The sequence below is a fragment of the Capra hircus genome, chromosome 2 (assembly GCF_001704415.2).
Source record: "Capra hircus breed San Clemente chromosome 2, ASM170441v1, whole genome shotgun sequence".
Lineage (NCBI taxonomy): Eukaryota > Metazoa > Chordata > Mammalia > Artiodactyla > Bovidae > Capra > Capra hircus.
Genome location: NC_030809.1, coordinates 73,189,210 through 73,213,178, shown reverse-complemented (window position 1 = coordinate 73,213,178; position 23,969 = coordinate 73,189,210). Strand labels below are relative to the sequence as shown.

Genomic DNA, 23,969 nt, shown 5'->3' with positions numbered 1-23,969 from the left:
GCAGAGCTATCAAGATAGAACTTGGACACAAGGATTATGGGAGAAAGAACGAAGAGTGAAAAGATAGTCACTAAACTTGCATTATGTATGACTTCCATGGTGACACTACTGCAAATATGATGGAAAGTACAATGAGGAAAGGCAGGAGCTGACAGCCCATGCTGCAGGTCTCTCAAGAGCTGGTAACCCCTTTCAGGCTTTGCCCTTTTGTTAAAAGGCAATATGACTCCTGGAGAGCGTCTCCCCACAGCTTTTGGTGACAGTTATTGGTGGCATACACACCCTGGATACAATACACGGTGGTCACATCGGCATTAAGAAGACATTCTTCCTTGATTCTTTAAACACAGTCCATCAATAAATGTGATTTACTATCTCTTGTTGATCCCACCTACACAGATGGATCTTGTGTGACTCTATGACACGGTATAAAGGAATTCATGATGATGAGCAGAATGCTGATGTTCACCATCATCACTCTACTCCCATGCTACTATTGCTAAGGTTGCTACTGCTGCTATTATCACTATACTGATGCAACTGCTACTACTGTTCCTCCACCAGCACCAGCAACACCATTTATTAAATCTCATGTGTTAGTTACTGGGCTAAGCATTTTACATGGATTAATTCATTTGGTCCCACCAAGACAATATGAGAAACATGTTGCCATTCCCACCTCCATCATACAGATGAGTAAACCACAGTACATAGAGGTTAATGAATTTGTCCCACGTGACTGCAGATCTGGGGTCCAAACCCAGGCAACCTGGTTCCAGACCCAACAGTTCTTACCCACCATGCTTTACTGCTTCTTAAGGAACCTTATGGACCTTCCAGCCGGCAAGCATCTCTGACTTGCTGCTTCTGAACACACTTAGTAGGGATTAAGTCCTGGGCTTCTGCAATGTGTCCCTGTTAAATCATACCCCAACCTCCCTCAAGACTCACTGATGGGGCAGTTCTGTGAGCAACTCCAACACTTAAACATAATGAAGAACTTGTTTTTCTGTGTCTTCTCCCTTAAATTCCATGAATTGAATACAAGGCTATTAAAAACCTTGGCCTCTCTAGACACTTTACCTGGGTAGGCATGTTTTCTCTCTCAATGTGGAAAAAAAGAAAAAAGTTCATTTTCAATTCAAGCAGCTATTTGAGTCACTATTTCTAGGCATTCCAACACAAGATAAAAGATAGTTGTGTCAATAAAATATACAAGGGTAAAGATGATCCCAAGTTCATCTCTGAGTCCTTACAAACTGGCACGGTGCCTGGCACATTACAGTAATCAGTAAGTGTGTGTTACCTAAGTGGATAAGTAAATGAATGAACCAACAAATAAATGAACTACAGTCTTCCCACAAATAAGGCTGAATAAGCAATACCTTTCTAGGTGATGCAATTGTTTCTCACCTTTGTATTTTACAGCTAAATCTGCAAGAACTGTTAAAGAGTTTTATTGCAATTTTAAACTTAACACAGAGTATTTTTGTATGCATTCTTAGTCTTAATGTTAACCCATATATTTGATAAGACTGAATACTCAAGACTAATTTCATATAGTTTAATAAAGAAATGACAGTGAAAATATTCTTCCAAATTCCAGTATAATATCTTCATATTTATCATTGTGTTTTATAGTTATTACAGCCATAAACTGTATCCTCAGCAGGATTACAATTTCCAATTACTAACAGACTTTTAAAATTTTGTTTGTGCTTCAAAGCCTCAGTAATAAAAATTTAATCCCAACATTACTATTGCAATTCTGTGTTCTGAAAACTTATTGAACATGACAAAGATGAGATCAAAGTAAGTGAAAACATTTTAAATGTCCCTCTGGGGAAAGAAAGCTTTGGTTTCTATCAGGCCAGGAGTTCTTTGATAAAGGGTGAGATCAACAAAATCTCAGAACAGGTGCCCTGGCAGCTCCTTAAGTTTTCATTTCTAGAAAACCATGACAGTAATGGTGAGAGAGGCTGGAAGAGGTTTTCATATCCTTGAACAGAACAGTCAAGGATTTATCACTGCCAGCTATATCTTCCCCCATAGCTGGGATCCAAGGAGATGGAAACTAAAGAAAGGGGGTCCTGCTGGTGGAAAAAGATCTATCAGTTCATAGGTCTACTGGCTAAAGCTGTGAGACTGGGTGATAAACCCTGACTGCCCAGATCAGCAAGTCAGTTAAGCAAGGCTGTGCTGACCCCACCCCGTTCCCCTGCGACATGCTTCCCAAGCAGGGGTTCTCCAGCCTGCAGTCTATCAGGCTCAGTTGTGGAGTCAGAGGTGCCAGGTTCCATCCTCAAGCCGCTCCACTGGAACCTGCACTATCCACACGTCAAGGACTCTGGGCCCAGCCACAATCGAGAACTATATTTAAGGCGCAGCTGCCACGATTCACTGGCACAGAGCCAACTGTGCAATGAGCAAGGACTTACATCAGAACTGCCAAAAATCATTTATATCTGGGCTTGCTCCTAACGCAAATCCCTCTCTACCATGGCCACCCTCAAGGGCAGAGCTCGAACCAGAGGACCACAGAGCAGATTCATTCACTGCTCTGGAGAAACCAGCAAAAGACAGGGCGATAATGAGAAAGGAAGGTGCTAATGAAAAATGAATTAACCCCAACCTCCCATTCCCACTGACTACCAGGAATGTCAAGTTTCATCAGTTACATGTTTGAAAATTAATTTGAAAGTGACCTTTCCACAGAAAGATAATACGGTTAGAGCAATGACCAAAATACAGTCCATTCATTATGTACAAGGACATTCGAAGCAGTGTTAGTTATAAAAGAGAACAGTGTTATTTATTACAGATAAGCTGTGGACACTACCCAAACACCAGCAAAAAGGTTACATTATATGATGTCCAACTATTCCTAAAATGGAATAAATCACTAGATTGGAGCCCGGGGAGGGCAGACAGCAGGTCTATCCTGTCATCTCTGTTTATTGCCACAAGCTATTGACCCCAAGAACTCAATAAACATTTACTGAATGAAACGTTTGGATGAAAAAGGAAAAGTGTATGGTCATTAAAAAGACCTAATGGATGAGGAAATACAACAAAGATGAGTTTTAAAAGCTCTGTATAAAATATTCCAATTTTAAAAAAATAAGCATACATATATCCATCTGCATCTAAATAAAGGACTAGAGAGAAATCAAACTTATCTGGGTTTGGGGGTAAGGAGTATTTTCTTTCTTATTCTTTATTCGTAAGAATGCGATGATGGACTTGGGACTATCTCTGCCCTTGTGTGTTTTATGGAATAGTATCTTTTATCTTGTGTTGAACAGCTTTGAAATAGTGACTCACATGGCTGCTGGAATTGAAAATGAATTTTTTTTTCCTTTCACAATTGAAGAAAAAGAAGCTGACCCAGGAAAAGTGCCTGGAGGGTTGCAGGTTTTCGTCAGCCTCGTGTTTCAGATGCTCTTAATTTTCTATCAATGTTCATATCACTCTGACCATCACAAAGGTATGAAATGCTATCTGGAAATGCAGTCAGAATAATGTATTCTACCTCAGAACTCCAAAACACTGGCCACAGGTACCCTGACACCCCCTACCCTTCCGAGAAGCATTTCGGTCACTGACCTAGCTCCATTTCATCTGAGTTCTTCAAGCCATTCAGAGGACAACTCACCCACATCTAAACTCACCAATGCGCCCTTCACCCTGCAATTGTCACAGACAGCCAGACCAGGTCACAAAGGGAACAATTACCACACAATGAAGAACAGCTTCAGAAGCTCAGCATCACTGACTGCATGCTCTCCTGGGTTAGCTGTAGGCAATTAAGCTGTGACCTGAACTTGCACCTAGAAGTGAACGCTATTCCTGTGCTGTGGGGAGGGTCGTGAGGATTTCAAGGAATTCTGAGGCAGCACAATCTGAGACTGGATCTTATCTAGGCCTCTGGACAGTAGTTAGTGCTTTACGGAATCTGTAAACAGCCAGGATGGAGTTCTTGGGCTGCTCTCTCCCTTTTCCTAACACTTTGCCAGCTGCATGGAAAAGGACTCAAGCAACTTAGCAACTGGTATAGAAAAGTCCACAGGCTCTGAAAGGTCAAGTCCACTGTCATCCGAAGTCCCTAATGACTCCAGGGCATCTTCCTTGTCGGGAAAGAGGAGCCACAGCATAGCCCTCCCCACTCACCATCCACCCCCAGAAACTGCTCCAAAGGTGCCCACTTCATAGACAAAGTGAGAGAGGCTGCACTGGTCCATCCCACACCCATTAGAGAAAGACTTATCTTCAAATAGGAAGACAATGACAATCACACATTCTGTTTCAAAGATGCCAAAGTCACTCAGTGGTGCTAACAGACCTTTAAAAAGGGAGCCAGGGCAGCGCCAGACTCTCCATAGAGTCCAGAGCAGTGGGTCTCAACCCTGGGGTGGAGCCCAGCATCTGTGTTGTCACAGCAGCCCTGGGGATCCTGGTGGACACGCCTTGCCAATCTTGTTTAGGAGGGAGTGGCAAGCCTGCTTCCTCCACACCACAGCTTATTTCCTGTCTTGTCTGGTTGGGTCCTGTCCTCTGTAAACCCTAAGAACAGCCACAGAAACAAGCTCCTGGAGCCCCATATTCAAGTGAATAAACAACATCAGGTCTACATTGACCATTCTCGTTGGCTCATGGCTACTGCAGGTCCGTGCAGGCCAAAGTGAGCAATAATTCATAACAAATACACGTTACTAGTCTAAGTGATTTGATAAGCTTGGTCGCATGCAATCCTTACAGCAAGCCTATAAGGTCAGTGATATTTTATCTGCTGTTTCTTAAAAGAGGAGGCGGGTTTTTAAAACATCAGTGACTTGCCCAAGGTCACACATCTAGTAAAGAATCCTTCCACAAGCCACAAATAAACACATTCCCAATGCCTTCCAGAATACACAACGGTTCCCATGTCCGGATCCTGCATAAATAGCTACTTGGAGGCATCTGGACACCCAGTTCATAGGGAATCTCTTCTCATTTCCTGTCTCACTGAAAACATCACTGAGTCACTGTGATTTTCAAATTAGCCTCAGCTGGAGCTGTACTACACAGAGTCCGAGTGGAGGGAACACTGCTGCTATTCACCTGCGGGCCCCACTATGTGCTAGGCAGGTGCCGAGGCCCCAGAATACTGTGGGGAACAAAACAGATACAATGCCCTGCTCTCTGGGAGCTTAATCTAAGTGGGGGAGAGAGGTGATGATAAACAAAGTCACAACAGTGTCATGACAGGTGGTTTAAATACCATGAAGAACAAGAAGGAAGCAGGGGTGTGGCTCTGCTTCTGAAAGGGCCTGGAAGGAGAGGAGGGAGCCGTCTCTGTGGAGGAAAGGCATGCAGCTGGAGGGAAGAGCAATTGCTGAGGTTCAGAGGCAGGAAGATGCAAGGCCATCACCCAGCATCTGGTCCTGGGAGATGGCTGCGCCATGAGGCAGCATGAGCAGGTGGACAGCTCTTCAGGGTGGCTGGGAGCTCTGTCCGAGCAGTTCTGAGCAAAAGAGCCCAGGGACACATCTGGAAACACAGCTGGAGGAGCTACGGCCCCCAGGGAAGGTGAAGGACCTACAGTTCAGGGCGGGATCTGAGTCTGAGGCCAATCCCTTCAACACCTGTGTTCCCTTCTCCAGCCAGGACCAGAAGCAGCGGTGCGGTGTGAAGAAAAGGGCTTGAGGACAAAGGGAAAACAAGAGAGAGTGTCCAGTTCCTCCCGGAGACCCAGAGATTACAGAGCTGTCCCAAACACACCCGAGGTCCTCCTCAGACATCCGGACTGGGCAGGCGTGCCCGCGAACTTGGCCTGGCTCAGACGGGCACGCTGCGGGGGCCAGGCCTCTACCACAGGCTCCTTGGAAAAGCCCCAAGCCCCAGAGAGGCCTGTTTTCAGGTTCCAAGCTTTTAAAGCAGGGCCCTTTCTTGAATCATACCAGCCATATCACTGTAGAGTAACCAGGGCCTCCTCAGACAATCAAATGGCTCATCTCTCTCTTTTTTTTTAACCCCCTACCTGGTTCACTCCAAGAAGAATGTATTTCCCTCAAGGGCAGAGAATTTCTGCCTGGGCAAAGGTGGTTTTTCCACATCACCCAGCCCTCCAAAAAATGTCCCTTGATCAAATTTGGAGGAACAGAGGCAAAAAGAAAAAATTTAAAAAAAACAACAAATCTTCACAGGCCTAGCCAATGAAATCCAAGTTCATTTCTTTTTTTTTTCTAACACTAAATGGTGTTAGTCTTGGAAATGGACATCCCCAGGCCAAGGAGGGCCACAGAAGCCCAAAGCTGCTACTGCTCCACTGCCCACTGGCCGGCAACCAAAACTCCACCCTAGTTCTCCACCCCCACGTCCCTAAGGAAACAGAAAGAACTCCCTTCCTTCTTACCTCCCTGCCTTGCTGTGTAAATGACAGTGGGCAAGAGGACAGGGGCAAGACAGGCTGAGCTCTACAGAAGGGCATCCACCCATCTCACCCCCGCCACTCCCATCATACCGAGACCGCAGCCTGCAAAGCCATGGCACCCACGCCCTCTGCCTGCTTCTCCCACGTCAGCACCAGCCAAGCTACTCCGTGCTTACTTTCTTCTAGCTGCAGTGGCCTCTGCTCTGCCCTGGGACTGCACATGAGGCTTTGCTGCTGCTGTTGTTCAGTAGCTAAGTCATGCCTGACTCTTTGCGACCCCATGGACTGCAGCATGCCAGGCTTCCCTGTCCCTTCACTATCTCCCAGAATTTGCCCAAGGCCTTAGGACCTAGCATACACCATGCTTCTTGCCTGGCCTGATCTGCCTCCATCTCTCACCTCCCACCTTGCCCAGTAGCTTCTCGGCATCCTTTGGGCTAAAAGACACCTCCCAGGAGAAGCCTTCTTTGACCTTCTCCTCCAAAGTATCAACAGCTCCACAAGTACTTAAAAAAAATTTCCCTCTAAGCATTTTTCTTCCTGGAACTTACTGTTATCTGTCATTCTCTTGTTTATTACTTCTCCCTCCAAGTAAGCGTAACCTCTGTGAGAGCAGGAACCCTGACGGTGTTTGCCCAGCTGTGCATACGAAGCTTCGATGGCACTGACAGATACCAGCCCACAGCACAGACATGGTCCAGAGTGGCAGGCTGGAAGGGTACCAACCAATCCAGGGGACAGTCTAGGCCCAAGGAGTTCAGGGAACCAGGGGACAGGAGGTTAGGCAGAGCATGTGTACAGACCTGGAGGCCAAGAGGAAGCAGGCAGCACAGAAACAGGATATTGGTGGGGGCTGGCTGAGAAGCTGGGGCTGGCTGAGAAGCTGGGGCTCTCGACTGCTTCAGCCTGAGCTGATGACCTATCCAGGTCAGAGCGTCCCAGTGCACAGAGAATCAAGTGAGAGGAGTCAAGGCTAATAAGGTGAGGATGGACCCCTTGGTTGGGGAGAGGTGTGTATCATCAGCCCAGGTTTCTATTACTTTGAGAACAGGATGGACCATGCCTGGCCTATTAGAAAAGAGCTGATCACTGAGCATCAGAATTTGGGTCAGGCCATTGGAGACAGACATCAGTTCAACTCAGAACAAGCCCGGCACTAACTAGAGTGAATGACACTGTTTGTGATGCAATTCCCAAGAAATCACGGACAGGCATGGCCCTGCCAGTCATGCTGGAGGCTAAGCTGTCGATGGCGCTGGCCTTACACACTCCTCTCCACAGTGACAGGGGAGCACTCAGAAAAGCCCTCCACACCCCAGGGATGATTGCTCCAACTGTTCCACACAGGCTGCCAGGGACATCTTTCAGGCACTGCTCCTGAATGACCAAATCCCAAAAGAAAGTCAGAAATCTCTTTTTGTATCACCAGACCAGGGTTGGGGGAGGAGGAGATATCATTTGAAAGTTCTTCTACTGTTGTCTGAGGATTAGTCAAATGGACAACCAACTGCAATCCTGTTGGAGACTGGCAAACATTTTTGGCAAAGGACCAGAGAGTTAACATCTTAGGCTTTGTACTCTGCAGCAACTACTCAGCTTTGCAACTGTCGCACCAAACAGCCACAGACAATACAGAACAATGGAATGCTGGGTTCCAAATCCTTCCAAAGCCATATGAAAACAAGAAGACCTGGCCCAAGGCCATGGGATTCCTGGGAAATTGTTGACACAGGAGGGGTATGATCAGATGAGCATTTCAGAATGAACTATGGAGGCTTCTGAAAGATAGAGTCAGCACACTTTAGATGTTATGTGAAATAAATCCTGGTATTGTCACGTTTGTCTGTTATTAGTTGCTGTAAACAAATGACAGTGTTTGTGTTTCAGTCAAACTTTATTTACACAGAGTTCCAAATGTGACCCACAGGTCATAGTTTGCTGAATACTTCTGCTCCAGCATCTCAAGTCACAAATTTTAATAAGTCAGTAATATTGTGTGCGTGTGTGCTCAGCCGTGTCCAACTCTTTGTGACCCCGTGGACTGTAGCCTATTGGGCTCCTCTGTCCACAGAAACTTTCAGGCAAGAATACTGGAGTGGGTTGCCATTTCCTACTCCAGGAGATTTTCCTGACCCAGGGATTAAACCCACGTCTCTTGTGTCTCCTGCTTTGGCAGGCAGATTCTTTACCACTAGTGACACGTAGGAAGCCCCCAAATCATCTACTACTATTCTTCAAACACCTGCTGCAGCTACTGAAGACACATAGAGAGCCTCTGATTATACCAATATGGGACAAGAGATGGAAGACATTTTTTTTTTGAGAGGGAGGTGGTCTATTAATTGGATTCATTCAAACCAGACACAGGTCCCAGCCACTGAGGGTCAGCTCTTCACTGTCCCAGAGCAGACGTCCAGGAGATGCTCTGTGCATGGGCTGTGTTTGTGGCAGAAAAACACAGCCAACCAATGGCTCATGTATCCTCATCCCCACGCCTCCAGCCCAGCTACACCACTGAACACTCAGCAGTCTCCGTATCTCCATCCAACATACAACCTCACCCAGCAGAGCTGCCCAGCTACCGACATGCCCACACGGCTAGTGATGTAGTGATGGATTCCAGGGGAAGCACATATCCTCACAGTGGCTTTCCAGCTTCCCAGGACTGGGCCTGGATTATACATTGGGCTCAATCCCAGTTGTTGGTGCCCAGAAATGAGAACCAGGGAGAACCAAGCTGGCGAAATTTAAATATCAAAATTCAATTATCTGCTTGAGGACTTCCATGAGAAGGTGCCGCTAGATGGGTTTGTTGTGTTCAGCCTTAGTGCAGCGGTTCTCTAAGGCGAGGAGAGGGGAAATTTTGCCCCCCAAGCCTGGAGATATTTTTGATGCGAGTGGATAGACACACCAGACATGCTGCTAAGCATCCTACAAGATACAGCATGCACAGAATTATCCGGCTCCAAATGTCAATGGTGCTGAGAAGAGAGCCTATGTCTTGGTAAGATTTCATCTCATGATGATCCTCAAACCTCAAGCACAAATGCACAGTCCAATTAAATTCTTGAAACTCAGCTCCAAGGACCACTTTGATTGGCAGGCTGAGTTGATTAGATGAAAGAGAAAAACAGGTTAGATTTGCCATTTGGTTGTCTCTCTGTTGTTTCTGAGGAACAGAATTATTCTGCTAAAATTCCTCTGTAAAGGGAGAAAGTTGAAATAAATTTCTGTAGTTTCTTTGAGCTCCAAAGTCTTATGATTATAAACATATAAGGTGGTTGATATTCTAACTAGGCTACTCTGAAGTTTTCAATAACTTTCTAAAAAAAAATATACTGTCTCTGTGAGGCTGAAAAGCTAAGACCAAATCATTGCTCTTTAGTGTGGAGGAAACTCACACTATGAGATGTTTAGCAGCACACAAGAAATAAAACCATTGCAAACAACTATAACACAAAAAGTCTATGCATTTGCCATTCAAGTGGTTTTTCCTTTCCATGATAAAGATCTGAGAGAGAGAAACAGGAGGAAATTACTACAGGACTAGACCCCTTTCTCTACAAATGTGTAACATGGAAAGCACAGAACCAGAAATTGGAAAGCAGTACCTGTTTTACTCATGACATTTACTTGTAACACAATAGAAACACCAATGGTGACAATGGGCTTTATTTATCTTTTTCTGGTGGTTTACCTATAATATTTGGGTATTAATACAGAAGATCCAAGTCAACACGTAATTTAAAATGCACCCTCCGAAAAACTACCTAGCTGTTTTTCAACATCAGCTCTCAAACTCGTCTCAGTTTTTGATCCATCAGATCAAAGAAAGGTGACATTTAGATGTATTAAAAAACCCAGTGCCAACAGACACTGCCAAATCCTGAAAGACTGGATTAAAAGCAGTTTGTGTGATCATCCAAATAGTGGGCACTGAAAAAGAAAGTCCACATTGTATATGGAAAACAATCATTTCCTCCTTACCAAAAAATATAGATATATATAATTAAAAAGTAACCGTATTTCTTGGATTTCTTTTAAAAAGAAAAAAACATATATGTACAATTGAGTATGATTTCTGAGGCGGCTTAGTGGTACAGAATCCTCCTATGGATTCGATCCCTGGGTTGGGAAGATCCCCTGGAGAAGGAAACGGCAGCCCACTCCAGTATTCTTGCCTGGGAAATTCCATGGACAGAGGGGCCTGGAGGGCCACAGTCTACAGGGTCTCAAAAAAGTTGGAGATGATTCAGTGACTAAACAACAACAACTCCTGTGTTTGAACTTAAAGTTCAACACCTGTTGCTACACATTTTCAGGAATCATCATTTGAACACTAAAGAAGGCCATCAATGCTTCCCACCTCAACCAACCCCACCCTTGTATCTGATTTATATTATACCTCGGGCTCCAAACCTTGAGGCCACTGAAGTCTCCATTCAATGGCCAGACCTGTCACTGCACGACTTCACAAAGGTCATCCACTGCGAACCAAGTCCACTCTAATACTCAGTGACCACAGGAGGGCTGCACCTTGGATTTTCCAAAACATGGTCTGATCCAAATTTCATCTGCAGTTTATATTTTGTATGTGTGTGGTGGTTTAGTCGCTAAGTCGTGTCTGACTTTTGCAACCCCTGGACTGAAGGCTGCCAGGCTCCACTGTCTATGGGATTCCTCAGGCAAGAATACTGGAGTGGGTTGCCATTTCCTTCTCCAGAGGATCTTCTTGACCATAGGAACCAAACCTGGTCTCCTGCATTGCAGGCAGATTCTCTACCGACTGAGCTACGAGGGAAGCCCCCACATTGTATTTGTGTATGCTTTGGTAAATATTTTGTGTCCACATATATTTGCATGTGAGTGTGTATGTATATACATACGTAACAGAAAGATATACACTGCAATGTTAATTGTGGTTATTTCCCACAGTAGTAGATCTATATGTGATTTTCCTTAATCTTGTTTTTTTTTTTTCGGTTTGTCTACAGCTTCCAACTTTTCTATATTAAGCCTAACTTTTGCCGAAAGAAAAATAATATTCCATATGCATATCTTTTCACTCAACCTCATTTCAAAAAGGATTTCAAGCACCTGACAAAAAAAGCAACGAGTACCAAAAGATCTCTTTCAAAGTGAGAGCAATCAGAGATACGAGCAAGCAACGAGAGAGCCATCAACTGTGAGGAAACCCAAGGTTAAAACTACTGATCAGCATGTAGGCTCTGATGAAGTGTGTTCTGGCTGGAGGGAGGTACACATTTGGCTCTGAGTTTTCTGGCAGGCCTAGAACATTCCTCCTCACCGTCCTTACCTCCCCCTACCCGTCCTAATTAAGTTTTGTTTAGGGAACAATAATGAGACTATTTTTCTACATTCCCTGAACATCCTCCCAGATGAGATCATGCAATCCAGCCATGTGTCCAGCGAAGAGGAGCCAGCTGCAAATACAACCAACAGAGCTCCAGGAGGGAAGCCCCACTGCTCTGGGCACTAAGCATCAGTGTGGATAAGAGGTCAGAATCTCCCAAAGGGCACTGCTTTAACTCTCGCAAGGCGTCCCTTTGTGTGCAATGTGTCGCCAGGAGTGGCAAGAGGTAGACTCAATCCATGACCAAGAGTGAGAGCCTCCAGGGTCCCTTGGAGGCAAAGCAGAATTGGACAGAGGTGCCCCGGCAGTGCAGAACTTACCATAGGCTGTCATGACCCCCGCATAGGGTCCATCCACCACGTTCCTATTTTCTTCAGCCAGCGCCTTTATGTACCTCTTGCTGAGGTCCAGGATCTGCTCCCGGAGCATGGAGCTGCTCTCGGGCTGAGTTCGCTGCTGGATGGTAAAATGCAAGAGCATCATACCCCAAATAAAGCCAAAAGTCACGAGGAAGAAGCCCAGCTTCTGAGAGGACAGCTTCCACGGAGTGAAGAAAGCCATTGCTTTCTGCCGACTTCGCCTGCCCCAGGCTCCTACAGCGCAGAGGGGAGACGCGAGCTCATGGTACTGGCTGGGTTTGCGGGTTTCCTCGACTCACTCTGGCTCCTGCATCAGCTGATTTCCTTGCCTTGGTTCCATCCTGCTGTGAAGAAGGGGGAAAGTTAGCAGAGTCCTCGTGGCAAAACACGGCGAAATAAACCAGAGCCTTGTTTTCATTCAAACAGCTCTGAAACGTGCAGTTCCTTTTTTCTTCATCTGCCGGTAGCCTATCTCGTGTTATGATTTAGGATCTGTAAGCCGAGAGGGGAAGTCTGGCTGGTCGACAGAAAGCTGTACAAATACGGAGGGGAGGAATGTGTGTCTGCGCGTGTTCACAGGTGTAGTAACAGGGCTGTTCCAGTCTGGACCAAGCTCAAAACAGGAAGTTTGTTTTGCAAGGTGGGGAGGAGATGGAAGGATATTTCATTAAATGTCAGCAAAAACCCAAGAGGAGGGTGAAGTCGTATCACCAGCAGGCACTTCTGTGCCTGTGAAACTTGAACTTACCAAGTCAAGATTCTGTGCTCTGGCAAGGATTAGAGCCCGCAGCTGGAGAGGTGAGCCAGAAAGTGGATGCCCCCTAGGGGGTAATCAGACAAGGAAAGGAGAGAGCCCCCCACAACTGGTATTATTTGAGCATGGTCAGCTTTCAGTAGCAGTGTCTGGAGCCAAGCTGAAGTTCTCAGGGCCACCAGGTGGCCTCTCCCCAGACAGCAGTGCAGACAGGCTGTGCAAGGGGTACCCGACTATCTTTCCGTGCCAGCTATACAAGTGAAAGCTGCACAGTACTTCTCACTTGCACACTTCAGCAGAGGAAATGTGGGGCACATGACAGCCTGCTTTTCTGTGGTTCTCATTTTTACTCACACCATGGGGCAAAATGAGAGGTTACAAGGCATCCTCTCAATACCAATGCAGCAGATGCTATCTGGTATCAGCACAGGCTGCACTGTGGTCCTGAATCAAGCCTTCCCAACAAATGAGGCTGAAGCATGGGATACAAATGCACAGGTGGGCCCCCTTCTGAGAGTCCTGGCCTCACAAACCAGCCGGCTCACAAATGGCACAATTCTTTAGGGTTGTGAAAGCAGAAGCTGAGCATCCACTCCTTCGAGGGACTGACCCAGGATGTATTCTGACTGTGCCTATGTTGCGAGTCAAAGGATTCCTCTTCCTGAGCAGCATAAGAAGAAATGATAGGGGACCCTGGAGCAATTAGCTTTCAGGGTCTATAATGAACCAGATCTGTGCTGGTCTTCCTCTCTCTTTTCTTCGCCTGTCAACGGTCATCAGCAGCTGGTAATACCTCTACTGATACTAATAGTAAATGATAAATTCTAGTGATGTCCCAGGCACTGTGATAGATGGTTTTTATGCCTTAGCTCATTGAATTCTTAAAACAGTCCTACACAGTAGAACTATTAATGTTATGTCTGTTTTATAGACCAAAAAAACAACAACATGGAGATTACCTTGACAAAGGTCAGTCAGCTACATGGCAGAGAAGAGAGAATCTATAGACATGCAACCCAGGAGGCACCAAAGCAGGCCCTGCCTTCCCTAGACCATTCCTCTTCCCTGACAATCTGCTTATGGCCAAGAATGGTCTGAATAGGCTTAAAGGGTTGTGAAAAGCAATGAAGACTATGTACCTGAAATCCTACTTAGTTCAAAAGCCTAGAACATGCACTCTTGGCCCTTAACAAAAAAAGTTTACCAGCTGCTGAACTCTAAGCCAGTGGTTCCCAGAGTGTGGTCCCCAACTCAGCAGCAGCAGGAGCATCAGTGAGAAAACCAAATTCTCAGGCCCCACTTCAGACCTACTGAAGCAGCAACTGGAGGTGGCCAGAAAGTGGTAGGAGGGGTGGACCTATGCTTCAATAGCAATAGCAACCAGCAACCTGTGCTTCAGTAGGCAATTCTGATACCCACTCAAGTCTGAGAGCCCCGAACGCAGGCAGACGCCCTCACAATGCTGCACCATGGCGCTGCCAGTCCGTGTGGCGGTGTCTCCCTCTTCTCATCCCGTAAGTTTCTCTGGTCCACCACACCCTCCACATCCGCCATTCTACTAGCCCCTTAACCCCCAGGGTCTCCCTGTCTTTCCTCAAGCTGCTCCCCAGACCTGGCTGACCCTGCCCCACATCACACAGATCATCCAAACCAAGCCTGTCTCCGCCTCCTCACCCCCACCCCGCTCCATTCCCATCTGCTTCACACTCCTCCCCTCCCTCCAGGGCATGACGCTCCCTCCTAGTCTGAAGCTGTAAAACATTGTCTACCTCGACTGTTTACCAGTTTCTGTATGGGATCCATGACACCTTTAAGAGACTCCCCGCTTGTGTTCTCAGAGAACGATGCTGCCAGGGACCAATAAAATTCCTACAGACTGGATGAGCTGGTTACCCAGGCTCGGTGGCACTTCATTCAGCCTCTTCTCACGTGGGCCAGCCGAGAGGCACCTGCGCTCACCGCTACAAGGATGCACTGAGCACGTGCAGCCATCCGCCCCGGGGACTGAACAGGGATAAGACAGGGCTCCCATCCTCAAGGCCTGAGGCTTCAGAAGCCACTCCCCAACCCAGGAAGTGGCTGTACTTCCTTTTCAATAAGCCATGCCAGTTAGTCGATGTCACCCCAGGGCTGAAGGGATTTTCCCAGAGCAAGCAAACAAGATGCTTACCAAGAAAGACAGCCTCTGGTAATTTTCTTTTGCTCTTTTAGGAGAGCCCCCAAAGCAGATAGGAATTACCTGTCAGCTTTCATATAAGAAGCCCTGCTTTGCTTTCCCTAATGAACCCCTGAAGAAGCTGCTCAAGGCTGCAAAGTTTAAGCAAAGGAAAGAGCAGGCCCAGAAACTGAGCAAGGACCCAATAGCAGGTGGTGCTTCTCTGCCTTGGCTTTGGGGACAGTCAGGACCCACCCAGGTGATACATGCCAGGGGCAAAAAGACCATCTGAAAACCCAGACATGGTAAAATCACTTCCTAAAAGACCAGCGATCACTTCCTCCCTTCCCGTCCACTCATCAACATGCTGAAATATGGTTTCCCTTTTGAAATGTGATCAAAGATCACAATTGACAAGGAAATACATCTTAATTTAAAAAACAAAAGTATATGAAAAGATACTCAAAATGACTAGCCTTAAAGAAATGCAAATAAGAAGCACAATGAAATTTCAATTCCCCTCCATCAGGATGGCTATAATCAAACAAGACAAATAAGAACAAATGCTGGTGAGGATGTAGGAATAGGAGAACCCTTATATCCTGTGGGCAGGACTGTACAATGGTACAGCCGATGTGGAAAACTGTCTGGCACTTACTCAAATGACTAAGCAGAGTTATCAGATGACCCAGCTAACTCCGCTCCTAGGAATCCTCCTGAGAGAAATGAAAGCATGCGTCCACACAAAAACTTACATGTGAACTTTCACAGCAATATTATTCAAAATAGACAAAGAATGAAACCCAAATGGTCATCGTGACAAATGGATGACCAAAATGGGGCAAATTTGTTCTATTCAGCAATAAAAAGAGATGAAGCACCGATACATGCTACAACATGGATGATCCTCGGAAATCCTAAGTGAAAAAAGGCAGTCACAAAATGCCACATACTATTGATTCCATTTATACGAACTGTCTAGTAGAATAGGCAAATCCTAGTAGAATGTACACGGTAGTTGCTTAGGGTTCTGAGGGGAGTGGGGGTGGGATTAGTAGGTGACAACTAAGTCTTGCAGGGTTTATTCTGAGGGATAGTGAAAATGCTCTAAAATGGATTGTGGTGATGGATGCACAATTCTGTGGATATACTAAAAACGCTGAATTGTATACGTCAATGGGAAAATTGTATGATATGTTAAACATATCTTAATAAAACTTTTCCAAAAAACAAAAAGCAAGCAAGCCCACCTCCAAAGTTGGGGAAGGAGGGAGAGCTGAATCGAAGACAGCCAGAGGAGCTTCATGGGTGCACTGTGGCCCCAGTCAGGACCCACCCCCCTTCCCCTACTTCCACAGCCGAGATAAGGCTGGACCCTTACTAAGGGCTGACCACAGGCCCTGCAACAGAAGAAAGTTACACAAGGAAATTTGCCACCTGTTTACCAGACACCGCTAACCCTTCTCAGCTCTGGATCACTCACTCTTCAAGGCGAGGCCTGCTTTGCCTGCCAGATGCCAATTTCTCAACACACTTGAGGAAACTCTCAAACTCAGCCTGTTCTGAACAGAACCAGTCTGAAGAAGCAGTGAGGACGCTCCTCCAAAGGCCCATCTGACATTAGTGGGAGACCATTTGTCACACCAGGACCTGTGTCTTTGGAGGATGGATGAAGACAGAAATGCCTGTCCCTTCAGGAGCAATACCAGCCCCAGCCACGGAGATCTGACCTTTTGCTCAGGCCCACAGGACAGTCCCGACACAGCCTGTAGGTACCACATGCACATGGGTAGCACGACCTGAACTTAGTCATTCCCACGACCCTGCTGTCCTATTAGGGGTCACCTGATCTTCCCACCTGTCTTTGGATGGCAGCCATCATGGCCTACCTCTCGCCTCCCCCTCCACAGTAATATTCAAGAAATCCTATTTGTGTTCTCAGAGGCTGCTGCCACGCCACCATCACTCTCTGGCTCTCCAAAGCCAGTGCACCCTCTAGCTCACCAAGCTCCAGCGACAGAAGAAGGTAAGAAAAGAGGTCTCTACACAGACTGCCAGGAAATCCACCCAGGGTAAAGCATCAAAGAAGCAACTGGCTATGCAAGCCGCTCACAACAGTGTGCCCTCTACTAGAGGGGTAAGAGAAACCTCACTGTTACAGGCCTGGTGAAATTGATTCGCAAACTTTCCTTCCTGCGTCTGGTGCCAGAAACTGCTCAGGACTGCAAAACAGATCTGCGCTTCCAGACTGCAGCTACTGGTGCTTTGCAGGAGGCAAGCAAGACCTGCTGCCTTTTAAAACACATCAACCTGGATTGTATCTATGCCAAATGTGTAACCATCATGCCAAAAAGTATCCAGCTAGTACACCACATCCCTGGAGATCCTGCTTAAGAATCCACTATGGTGAAAAACATTTAAGAAAAGCTCTCTTCTTCCTATTACTGGTAGTTCTGAATGTTAAAATATTTTTCCTCCATGAGTGTCAAAAGATAACTAAGTATATAACTGCAAGTGGAAAATGGGTTGGGGGTGGGGAATCAGTATTGGCAATTTTTCCACTTTCATTTCCGTGAATTTTTAATATAAATGTGGGGATGTAAAGCATTAATGCAAGTCAAAATGTTTCAGTGAACAAGTTTCAGCAGTTCAACTTGATAACAATATAAATAAACCTGTTAAAATTTTCTGGACAATGCCAGCATTTGGATTTTTTAAAAAACAGGTAAATTTCTTACTGACTGTAACTAAATGGTATTTGTAGCATTTTTATCATACAGTAGATTCCGTTCATTCACTATACTTTTCTGAGTTGTCCTACGTCGAAGTACATGTTTTTATACATTAAACTATTAAAAACACACACACACATCCTGAGTACACTGTACTCATCCACGTTGCCTTGGAAACCCCATCACTATCTCACAAATGAACCCCATAACCTATCTAAAACATTCCCGGGATCCCTGGACTGAGGAGGGCCCATCCTCCTTGGAGCATCCCCCAGAAGTATGTGCTCGTTCTAAAGAGCTTCTTTACTTCTCTGTAGGATAATCCTCTCTTTCATTTCCCTTATAGGGTCTGTAAGTTCCCTGGAGACAGGAAGTGCCAGGAATGGGACTGCCTTGCACACTGGGGATGGTCATTATGTGTTTGTCAGACGAAAGAATGGGATGACAGGGATGACAAAACACAAATGAGTAGTGGCCTCTGGGACCACCACCTGGGGTGAACCGCAAAGAAGCCAGACACTCTGAGGATGTAAGTTAACCTCACCTGTTAGGCGTTCTTAGATTTGTCACATAGCAGTGAACGATTATTGCGCCCTTGACTAGATGGGGGTTAAACTAAAGAGGATGCGGCGGTAGATGGGTACAAAAAGAAAAAAAAAGGGACAACAGTTTCAGGAAATAATTCTAGAAGGGGCAGTGACTTTGGCACCAAAGAGCTGTCCAAGACAAGGGATGGGAGGGGAAACAAGTTTGGGGGGAACTTAGGTAGAGGCCGTTGGTTCCATCATCGGGTATCCAAGATGATCCCAGGACATCAGAAGGGTGATGAAGGGGAACTGAAAGAACTCCTGCATCTAGGGCCTGGAAATCCACAGCCGGTCCCACCCATTAGCACTGTGGGATTGCAGACAAGTCTGTCTCAGGTTCTGCATAAGTGAGATGAGGAAAGCTGTAGAACCACCGAACACAGTGGCAAACTAGATGAACGGGGGCTACTGGTCTTCAAACTGTGTTCCAAAGGACTTTAGGGTCCCCAGAGGTGTTTCTGAGGTTCCATAAATGTTTTCATTTGAATTTTGTCTTCCTTAGCATAAAAAAATTTGGTTAGGAAAAGTTTTATACTATAGACTCTCAACAAAACTTCCACATATCTCTGTATGTGGAGTTTAAATTTTGAATTCCTATGCTAATTTGGTAGGAAAATTAATGCTTGGCAGTGGTCTTATTTGCTTATTTGTTTTATAAAATTCAGGTCCACATATCTACTCATGTAAGATTGCATGATACCAAATACTATGAGACCCAGATTAAATGCCAGATGAGGATCCATCATAAATTGCATGTTTCAGAGACATTTTGGCTGATCATTCTTCATTACAAGTAATAATAGCAGTCTTTAGAGAATGCTAATGACTCAACTCTGAAACAATTCCCTACCACTTCTCTTTCTAGCTTCTGTACGAATTTACATTAATAGCAACTTCAGAGTGCCTGGTGTTAAAAAATAGTAGCCATTACCATTTGCTATCAGGGTGAATCTGGACTTCCACTATTCTATAGCCAAAATTCAGCACAGAAATCAACTGTGTGCTAGCTAGACATGAGTGCACACCACCTCACTAATTCTGACTCTCCAGAGTAGCTCACTGGCCTAGTCATCCACTTTAAAAGGAAGTAGGATAAATTAAAGCATATAAAATAGTTGTATGCAGACTGGGATACTACGTGAGATCTGGCTTAGGAAAATAATAACTAAGTACAAACTCTTCATTCACAGAGAAGGACAACGAGGTTCAGAAAACATTCTGCTTTCCAATGAGAGTCAGAATCAAACCATAACTCAAGCTTCCTGATCCCATTTGATCTGCTCCACACCAAGCTGTATCTCCCAGCTGCCTGCAGGAAACTCAAAGGGGAAGAAACTTATCAAATGAAACACCAACCAGAAACCACAGTTCAGTGACAGTAAGGACCTGTGAGTCTACTGTGATGCCGCACCAAGCTCGAGGAGCTGGGAGGATCAGCAAATGAAGAAAAACACATTCATGGAATTACTGGTGCAAGGCAGGCAGATGGCCTGGGGTGGGAGTCTTGCTCTAAATGTGGTATCTTCTGTTGTTAAAAGGAGAAGCCGAGCAGGAGGGAAGGACAAGCAAAACAATTTTTTCCTCCCAAGGAAGTCCAAATTCCTAGGAAGATGCCCCAAAGCTGGATACTCACTGCCTGCATGGTTCAGTGTCACCAACCTGAAGCCAGTCCCGGGGCCCACTCTGAGGTGTGAGTCCTTGAAAGCTGTGCTAACCATGAGCTCGCCTTCCAATTTGTGGAGCAAAAGAGCCCAGAAAACAATGGTGTTGGAGGCGCTGATGGAACATGTACAGACAGGGCCCTCTTCATCCACCTTCTTGACTGGGTCCTCTGACACATTCTAGTCCTTTATAAACAGGAAAAACACATTTGAAGTGAAAACAGCCTGTTCTCTTTAGAACCAGCTAAACAAGTCTTATTTTGAGTCACTAACCAAAGACAACGGCTAAAACAACACAGCTTTGCTGTGGGGGCGGGGGGTGGTTCTGATGTTTAGGTTTTATATGACCCATGCCTTTTACATCTGAAGTGATCAAACCAAGACAGCGCTACGCCTGGTTTGCATTTATCAGGCGGCACTTGCATCCTCCATGTGGACAGACAGAAGGGAAACGGCCGGCCATGCCCACTTGAGGCAAGATCTGCCTTGCAGTTACACTGTTGACTAAGAGTAGTTCGGAGCTCTGTAGCTGGCATTAATAAATAAGTTTTCAGATGCTGTAATAAAGCTGATGACTCTGTATCCAGAATAGGCCCTCCTTCCCACCCTCTCTATTCCATCCCTTCCCCACTTTCACCGCCAACTGTCCTCTGGTGTATGTGGCCATCTCCACTAGGGGGAGCAGAGGGGCAAGGAAAACACTTGCAAAGGCACCTGATGACTGTATTCTGACTTCCCCTCTTGCACATTACGGGCAGGCGGACAAAAAGGAAAGGTGACAAAGGACTGCGGAGGAAGCTGTCACTTCTGGATCAGATAATATCTTTGTTCCGTAAGTTTCATTTACCAGGCTCACAGGTTATTCACAGTTGACAGAATTTCCCATCATCAACAACAACAAAAGATGAAACCGCAGCAAGTCCAAGAATTCGGAAAACATCAACTAAGCCACAACAAAAAGCATGGGTCCCTGAAAAATGAAATAAACCCATTTAATCCAAGACGTCTCCGTCCTTGGCACAACTGACATTTGAGGCCAGATCCTTCTTTGTCATAAGGGGCTGTCCTGTGCATTATAGGAATTTGACAGCACCCCGTCCTCTAGCTACTAGACACCTTTAGATAGATGCCTTTAGAACCTGCCACTCCCAACTGTGACAATCAAAAGTGCTTCTTGACAATGTCAAATGTTCCCTAAAGGATCAAAGCACCCAGGTTGATAACCACTGCCTTAGCGCACCAGCAGGACATCACCCACCCCACTGGATGAGGCTCAGGGAAGGTGACGCTGTAGGACTATATTGAAGAGCAAGGAGAAGCAAACCAAGCAAACTCAGGAGTCAGTCACCAGCCCTGAAGATGCACAGGCTCAGAGGCCTGAGCTAAGACTAGAGGCCATAGACAGACAGGGCAGAGCAGGGGTAGCGGCTGATTCCTGATGCTGTCCCAAGCTGACTGCCAGATGAGTCTCATTTTTTCCACATCCTTCAGTCCCAATGCTATCCTGGTACCTGCCAAGGAGCTCATGCCTGGGCTGGCTGCTGCTGCTGCTAAGTCACTTCAGCCGTGTCCGACTCTGTGCGACCCCAGAGACAGCAGCCCACCAGGCTCCCCCGTCCCTGGGATTCTCCAGGCAAGAACACTGGGGTGGGTTGCCATTTCCTTCTCCCATGCATAAAAGTGAAAGTGAAGTCACTCAGTCGTGTGCGACTCCTAGCGACCCCAGGGACTGCAGCCTACCAGGCTCTTTTGTCCATGGGATTTTCCAGGAAGAGTACTGGAGTGGGTTGCCATTGCCTTCTCCGGGGCTGGCTATGTCCCCATTTACTAATTAGTACATGGCATGCAGGCTCCACTCCACAAAGATCCAAGCCTACAAATCAAGGCACAGGGAAGAAGCCTTTGAGAAGACAATCTCTGATGCTACATCAGACAGTCTTAAATAGAAAAAGATTGTCATCTGGCTTCCAGCCCAGGAAACCATGAACAAACATTATGACAGGTCGATAATGACTCTCTAGAGAGAAAAAAGGAATGGTCTGTGAGAAGATCACACAGTGTGTAAATCTGTTGATCTCAACGCTGGATGAAACACTCAAATATTTGCTTCCACTCAGGGCCAAAGGACAATAAAGCCACAAGGGAATTTTAAAAGTATGAAATGTACTTTTTTCCCCTGAGGATCAGATTTCTGGTAGCTCTCTATATGTAGAAAACATCTGCAAATGACAACAGGCCCTAGAGGACCCTGGAAAAACAGAGTCACAAAGATCATCAAAATTACTTCCAGAAAGTAGGACAATGCCTCAAGATAAAGCTCACTATTCAACAAGTGCTCCCAGAACCCTATAAGCCCATCAGCCCAGAACCCTACTCCTCCACCTGGGTGGAGCACAGGCTGAGTGCTGGACCACAGTGTTCTAGCTGCACCATCTGCAGAAACAGCACAGCTCTCTGAGCACTGGATCTGATAAAGATCAGCATGTTAAAAGTTCTTTTTCAAAAAAAAAAAAAAAAAGACTAGCTGGTGAGTGAGAAGATGAGTGCACACACACGCAAACATGCACACACCACTGGAAGTGGCCAATCAGAGGCTTATCCAACATAAACAGTTTAATGAATTTCCCATCACTTCTAAAATGGGGTTATAGCAAATCTCCGTGAAGCACAAAGTCCTGGACTCTGGCAGATCCTGGGTCATAAATGCCCCAAGGCTAAATTTTCTTAAAGAAGAACTTAACCATCTGACACGAGATGATAAGCTTACTTGTCCCTTAATATATAAACCAAGGTCAGCTCTCCCAATCACTACAAATATCTGGTCACAAGTTACAGGATTACACAAATGATGAATTATCTCAAGTTAAAAGTTCCCTGCCCTCCAAGTTAAGAACTGCCTAAATCCAGGCCTTTCATCCCTGATGCATTTAAAAATCACCTGCACGTGTGTTTAGTCACTCAGTCATGTCTGACTCCTTGCAACTCCATGGACAGTAGCTTGCCAGGCTCCTCTATCCATGGAATTTCCCAGCAAGAATACTGGAGTGGGTTACCATTTCCTCCTCCAGGGGATCTTCCTGACCCAGGGATCAAACACACAACTCCTGTGTCTTCTGCATGAGCAGGCAGATTCTTTACTATTGAGCCACCTGGGAAGTCCAATAATCACCTGGGCTCCTTAAGAGAGAGAGAGAGAAAAAAAAGATGCCCAGGTCTCATACCTAAAGATTCTGGTTAACTTGGTTTGAGGTGTTACCCAAGCAAGGGTATTTTTATTTAATACACAGGCAGATGTGATAACCATTACATCTTTGGAAAGATAGCCTTTCTATCAAGTCTGTGGATCCTATCTAGTGGAATCCAAAACATGGTCTACCCAGTATTTACAAAGATAAACCATCTTCTCTGTACAAATGCAGGTGTGCTGTTTACTAGACAATATATATGCAAGGCCTTTTGGTTTTCTCCTTCAGGAATCACATGCTGATCTTCTTGGGTCAATGCCCAAGGCACCCTGCCCAAGGAGGCAGCCTTTCAGGAAGCGCTAGACGACTACAGAGCCCCGTTAGACCTCTGTGCTGTGGAAGGACATGTTGAAATAGAATGTTGGACTATTAGGGCTTTTATTAATCTCTCCTTGGCATTTGGCTCCAAAGATGAGAGATTATCTGAGGCTAAAATAATGACCTCAATGTCTACCAATGTGTCTAGTAACCAGCACCTCTATAACCTTGTCTGACTTGTGGACCGGCAGCACTGAGATGAGCTGCTAGATTGTTGGAAATCTCAGGCCCAATCCCAGAGCAACTGAACTGGAACTGGCATTTAAAACGAGATGTACAGGCATCTGCACATTAAAGTTTGAGATGTGTAGCTTTTTATCTCATCCAGGATACTAAGAATGAGAGCCTCTAAGACACTAATTTCCAGTGGGG

At 45.8% G+C, this 23,969-nt stretch overlaps 1 protein-coding gene across 4 annotated transcripts in view; it reads right to left on the bottom strand.

Moving 5' to 3' along the window:
- The window catches only part of MGAT5 (mannosyl (alpha-1,6-)-glycoprotein beta-1,6-N-acetyl-glucosaminyltransferase), a 402,706-nt gene that overhangs the window by 232,563 nt on the left and 146,174 nt on the right, over nt 1-23,969 (bottom strand). For 3 of the 4 annotated variants that reach the window (XM_018062080.1, XM_018062074.1, XM_018062085.1), the window contains one exon: nt 12,107-12,489. In XM_018062080.1, coding sequence (XP_017917569.1) covers nt 12,107-12,347 — 241 coding nt within the window. In that variant the 5' untranslated portion in view covers nt 12,348-12,489. The remainder of the gene's footprint in view (nt 1-12,106; nt 12,490-23,969) is intronic. The other variant, XM_018062092.1, reaches the window with a different exon arrangement.